Raw genomic sequence first — 6,332 nt, 5'->3', positions numbered from 1 at the left:
TGAATTTTAAAATTCAATTAAATTATTTTTTTTATTGAATAAAAAAATATATTGAGAATTTTAATTTTTTATTAAACTGATTAATTTTTTTTATTAAAAGTTTTAATATTTTTTAAAAATTTAAAAATTAGTTAATTCAACTACCAACAAAATTAATAGATTTTTATCGATTCTATTTATCAATTTTATATCAATTTATTTTTAAGTACACGTATCATTTCAAGTTGACTTATTATTTTGGATAAGAGAATAAATTTGGGATAAAAGTAAAAATTTTGATATTGTACCATTGATTAACCATTGCCTTTTAAAACTTAAAATAGAAGCACTTACCCATGGATGAAAAAACACTATACGTGTTTATCTTCATAAATGTAATATTGATTTGGTATTGAATGGTCTTACAAAGACGGCAGAAACTATAGGGCCTACTATAGACGATTTACTGAAGTCCTTTCATGATTTATCTTAAAAATCGATGAAAAATTTCTATGGGTCGAATGAGTCACCTCTAGAATTAGTTGAATTATAAGAATTGAACATCTTGGTATAAAAAATAAAATAGAAGCATAATAAATTATAATTATAAGTCTAATAAACCTTCATATCTTTAGAACTTTTTAGTGAGAGGCATAAGCATTCAAGAGTTTATAAACTTCCAACAAATTTTGAGTAAGTTGAGCTAGTAGCTTCCGTTTATAGAATAAGGATTTCTTTCAAAAAATAATAATAATAATATTATTATTATTATTATTATTATTTATTATTATTATTATTATTATTATTATTAATCAATTGTAATCGATTGTTTCGTAGCTTTAGAACTTGTTCCCGATCATTGAAATTTTCAATAATCTTATTTTATTTATTAATTAATTAATTTCAAATGATTAAGTATAATTGATTAATTAGTATAATTAATTTTCAATGATTAAGTATAATTAATTTCCAATGATTAAGTATTTTTAAGTATAATTGATCAATTATAGTCCAATGAGATTTGACACGCATATTTTAGTTAACATTTGGGTACATGCATGTGTTCATAAACCTTAATTACTCACGTGCTAACACTTTTATCAAATCAAATCGAATGAATCTTTCATCACTCAAATAATAAAAAAAATTAAATATTAATTTTTCATCCGCCAAATATAACTACATTGTTGTTCATGTCCATATTTTTGGACTAATTAGTTAGCAAAAACCAATTTCCAACAATTTAATCCCTAATCCTTTAATTTTCTTAATGAAACTCAATTTCCTCGTAATCAAACTAATCAAAACTAATCAGAGTCTATACATAGGACGCTAAACTTCATCAGCTTCTCCACAATTAACATAATTTTCATAATTAATGGTGAGCGAGCAGTTTAATCAATAAATTAATTCTAATTAAACTAACTATATATCCATTCTCAAATATCAATTTGTGGCCCTTAGTATTGACTTTGTTGATAAATACATGAGATAATAACTATAATGATCAGTGGTCGAAATTCAACGGAGAATTTCATATTTAGGTTCGACGATTCCATGTTCAAATTCAAATACCAATCTACAGCAGTTACTTTTACATTTTTTTTTTTTACTTTAGTAAAATAAATAGAAAAAGAAAGAAAAGAATATAAACAAAAGCTGTTAACGATATAAGCATCTTACAAGCCTTAAAGATTTTTTTTTTTACTTTCTTAAAGGAAAAAGTAAAGAAAAGAAAAGAAATTAAATGCATAAATTAAATTAAAGCTGACAAGGATTTTAGTTGGTCACAAGCCTTTAATTCTAAAGAAAATTGAATTTTCCATTGACAATTAAGTTTACAAATTTTAAATGAATTGCAGCTTGCGTGAGATGTAGATTCAGGATATTTTATGTTGCGGGCCGGGGTAAAGAATGATGTTTATTCTACTCCATGAGCAAAAGAATACTTTGCTTTGCTTGTGGCCATGGCGAATGAAAGATGCTGATGATGGTAAGAAAGTTTGCTACACGGTGGTGTACATATCAATTAAAACTAATTTGGTTCACCACCACTCTCTCCGCATTTGCATAAACTCATTCACTAGCAAAGAAAATCAGAGGTTGAAGAAATTATGTCGGTGTTACTGGAGTTGAAGCATCTATTGCTGCAGGTGCTACCTTCTCCTGGCATGATAGCACAAGGCCACCTGCTGTGTATCCAAAACCACTTGGCCATGGTTTGTGATAGCCTTTGGGCTATCAATTCAATGATCGTTATCCCTAAGATGGGAATGCTGTATAACAATTGTTTGAAATTTTATAGTATATTTGATCCGGAGTTGGATGTGCCTGCAGAATTTGAAGATTGGGAGAGAGATGTGGCTGCAGCAGTTATAGATGTGGGAGAGTTACTCAGTAGAATCATGGATTGGGAAGCAAGTTTGCATCGTTCCATTGTGGGCAACACCCAACAGGTGAACTTTCGCCATGTTATTCTAGTAGAGCTGAAAGAGATGCTGTGCCACTTGAATTCTCTTGTGCTGAGAGGATCTTCAATGGGTCTTCGGAGGGATCCTATGGGTTCTATGAACCCACTCCGAGAAGACTACTCAATTGTTCTAAAAAATGAGGTGGTGGGTAGAGAGGAAGATCTAGAGAAACTCGTTGCAATCTTTGAACAACAATTAGTATCGTCCAACAATACTGGTGATGATAACAACCCGTTCGTAATTGTCATAGATGGCACACCAGGAGTTGGGAAGACGACCTTGGCGCATATGATCTTCCACCACACTTGGGTTCGCCAACAATTTCATCATCGCATTTGGATGGATCTACCCTTGGTTTCGCCATTCAAGATGATTAATATAATTGGAAACGAATTTGCAAGGTCCATAAACAAGGAAGAATATTGTGATCAGAAATTACTCCTAGACCTGCCGCTACTAGCCATGTGGGAATATATTAATAAACAACTCTGTGGTAGTAGATACTTGTTGGTGCTTCATTGTGAAAATTTGGTTAGTTTGATGCAATCAGGTGAGTGGAATGAATTGAAGAACATCCTGTTGCGTGTGGGCGGGCCGGGGAGTGGAGTCTTGATCATCTACAAATTTTCAACAGTATCATTTGTAAGAGACACGGGTTTTCTAAATAGGATGAAGGATATTATAACATACCCCTTGAAGACCTTATCGGCTGATGCATGTGTAGAATTGTTCAAGAGACAGGCAGCAACGACAATCCCCTCATCAAAGCAAGACAAATCAGAGAGGGATGCATGGCTACTCCGAAATTGCATTCCTGAACAAGCTTTTGGGGCAAAGGTTTTTGGATCGTTAAGCCATAATATTCCGGCATATTTTGCAAATAGCTTATTCTATGAAGTTTATATAGTTAGGAATCTTCCACTTGTCATCATACGATTACACCAATACCAGCGGCTACTGGATGTTTATAATGATTATGATGTCATCTTACACATGTTGACCGCTGAATACCTCATACCAACTGAAGGCCTCGAACGAGATTGGATTCGGCTCTATGCAAGACCTATAAATGAGCGAACTTCATTACGGTTATCAAGGATGGTCCACTTGCATATGAAGGTTCCTGAATATTTAACTAGTATTCCAAGGTGTTGTCGCTATTTGTGTTTGAAAATTAATCATAGAGCTATACCATTTCGACTACCGACCATGCCAGTTGAGGTGAGCAATAAACTCATAACATTGATTCTACGAGAACATGAGGAAGCGACACAAGAAGATGTTGAGGAAATAACACTTCAAGTATATAAAAAAAGATGCATGAAAGCAACAACCGCAATATCAAAATTCCTCAACAAGATGTCGGTAAGACTCGTACATTTGCGTATATTAGTTGTAGAAACTGGTATGATCCAAAGGCTACCGAATGAAGTTAGCAAGTTGGTTAACTTGAGATACCTCCACCTTTCAAAGCTTAAGATGGAATTACTTCCGAAATCACTTTTTGACCTACCTAATTTGCGAATTTTAAGTTTGCTTCGCTGCCAAAAGCTTCAAAAGATACCTGAACGAATCCATCAGCTTAAGAAGTTGCAGATTTTGAAACTAGCTTATTGCACAAAGCTTCAGCGGTTACCAAAATCTATAACAAGACTTCAAAACTTGGAAGTGATTGATGTGGAAGGTTGTTGTTGGCTCAGCAAACTCCCAGATGATTTGGTCAGTTTTAAATCACTGAGAATCCTCAACTTCACTAGATGTGCATCCTTGTCTCAAATTCCCCGTGGGATTGAACAATCAATTGACCTTCGTAAGTTGTCAGGAATATTTGTCGGTGTCGATGGAGGTTTTATGCTCGCACAGTTGCAAACTTTAACAAATCTTCAGGAAATAAGATTACGAAACCTAGAACGAGCAGAGAAGACTCAAACTGAGGTGCTGATGGGCCAACAAAGTCTTCGCGACTTGTCATTGCATTGGGGTGGTGAAGAAGCAAATGAGAGTTCTGAATCAGCTACACCACTGCAGGTACTCGAAGCTCTCCGCCCCAACGTGCATTTGAAAAGTCTAGAGATCATGTCTTATCAGGGAGTGGAGTTTCCTACTTGGATGAGTAAACGACAACTTGCTCGTTTGGATTCTTTAGTTGAAGTGAAACTCATCAATCTCAGGAGATGTGCTACATTACCATCACTCTGTCAACTTCCTTGTCTCGAGAAGCTTGAGATAAATGGCATGGATTTAATAAAACACATAGACGATACATTTTACGGTGATGGCGACACCATTCCTAAGTTGAGAGAGCTCACTTTCTCGGAAATGCTTGCACTAGAGAAATGGTCTATGACGGAAGAAAAATATTTTAAATTTTTCCCAAGGCTTAGAAAATTGACACTAGTTCAGTGCCCAAAACTCAAAGAAATAGATCTGCATTATTATAGTGGTACAATGAGAGTATGGTTGAACAATGAGACAATATGCTCCGCTAAATTTTGTTGTTGGGGCAACCTCCGATACATTCAAACAATAGAGATAGTCGGGTGCCAAGAGCTGAGATGTCTGCCACAGGGTATGAAAAGCATGAAATATCTAAATAAGATGACAATTAACAGCTGCAACAATTTGACGACTTTGGTAGCATTGGATTCACTTAGAGCATTGAACATATATGCTTGCCCACTGCTAGCATTCAACCTAGAATCATTTACAGAACTTGTGTTGCTTACAATTAAAGGCTGCCCGAAGATGCAAATGTGAGTGTGATCGTCATCTCCTAGTAGATTTCATTTAATTGCTCCTCCTATGCTTCTATTCGTACCGACCATAACGGCTGGATTAATTATTACTTCAATCGATATGATCAGAATAGTTAGTTATTCTCTTATTCCTTATTTGTTCTAACGAGTAGATGTGATATACCGTCACTGCATATATAATTAAACAAAAATTAACTGAATTGTATGATTAGTAATATAAGTGTTTGTCAACAAAACTTAAAAATGGTACATGGAAGATTGACCCATGCATGTACCATTTTCTTAGCCATTAGACATATTGAAATAAAAAAAGGGAAATTATGAAATTTATTTGTACTTTTATTCATTGTACTTGGATGTTTGACTATAAAGGTTAGTGCAAAGGTTGGAAACTCAGACCAAGATTCATATCCATGATCAATTTAATGTTATTCAAGCTAATTATAATTGCATGACTAATAATTGCTTAGCATTTTAGTTTTCATGATGTCTGGAAGAAAAAAGAAGGAGAAGAGATCAAACGACGGCGGGCAGAAGAAGAGAAACGACGGCAGGCACAAGTTGAAGCATATGACAATGCAATTGCAACTCGTTCTGTAATTGATTGGCTGGAATTGTGGTAAGCAATGGTCAACTTCGAGCGGCGGCATAATGATGTTGATATGTTTTAATTTGGTTAATCATCTAGTTAATTTTTTATTTTGTGAAATTAATGTGTGTTTATTGAAACCCTTTATTTGTCATGCATCATTAATTAGACACTAATTATGGCTTGTGAACTTTCTCACTCCTGAGAATTTATGCAACTAATCAAATCGATTTACTATGTTTATCAACAATACAAAACTCTGCATGCATATAGTTAACGATGTCTATGAACTTAGAAAATTGCTTGATTTGTCGGATGTTTTAAAGTTGATATTATCTTACATTATTTTATTATTTATTTAATTGATAAATAATAGATAAAGTTAGACCAAGCCTAATAGATGAACTATTACAATAATTTTCTTTTTCTTTGTAGACTAGCCTGTTCACCTATTTGAGCCAACTTAGGCAAAAAGATTAGAATATTATTTGCGACTTCTCAACCCTACTCTATATTCTATCTTTATTTAGTTACATG

General features: G+C 33.8%; 1 protein-coding gene across 1 annotated transcript; it reads left to right on the top strand.

The window, feature by feature from the left end:
• The first annotated feature begins 2,093 nt into the window (after window positions 1–2,093).
• Window positions 2,094–5,930, top strand: LOC122014197 (disease resistance protein RGA2-like). The gene is made up of 2 exons (XM_042570374.1): window positions 2,094–5,203; window positions 5,685–5,930. The coding sequence occupies exons 1-2, from the start codon at window positions 2,094–2,096 to the stop codon at window positions 5,827–5,829; spliced, it is 3,255 nt and encodes a 1,084-aa protein (XP_042426308.1). The 3' UTR covers window positions 5,830–5,930.
• Window positions 5,931–6,332: the final 402 nt, after the last annotated feature.

Source organism: Zingiber officinale, chromosome 8B (genome assembly GCF_018446385.1).
Source record: "Zingiber officinale cultivar Zhangliang chromosome 8B, Zo_v1.1, whole genome shotgun sequence".
In the NCBI taxonomy this organism is placed as follows: Eukaryota; Viridiplantae; Streptophyta; class Magnoliopsida; order Zingiberales; family Zingiberaceae; genus Zingiber; species Zingiber officinale.
This window is presented reverse-complemented; position numbering and strand designations above follow the sequence as displayed.

Coding starts and splice junctions, on each gene's coding strand:
- LOC122014197 (XM_042570374.1), top strand. CDS start 2,094: ATGTCGGTGTTACTGGAGTTGAAGCATCTATTGCTGCAGGTGCTACCT. Junction 5,204..5,684: donor GGCTGCCCGAAGATGCAAAT/GTGAGTGTGATC, acceptor TTAGCATTTTAG/TTTTCATGATGTCTGGAAGA.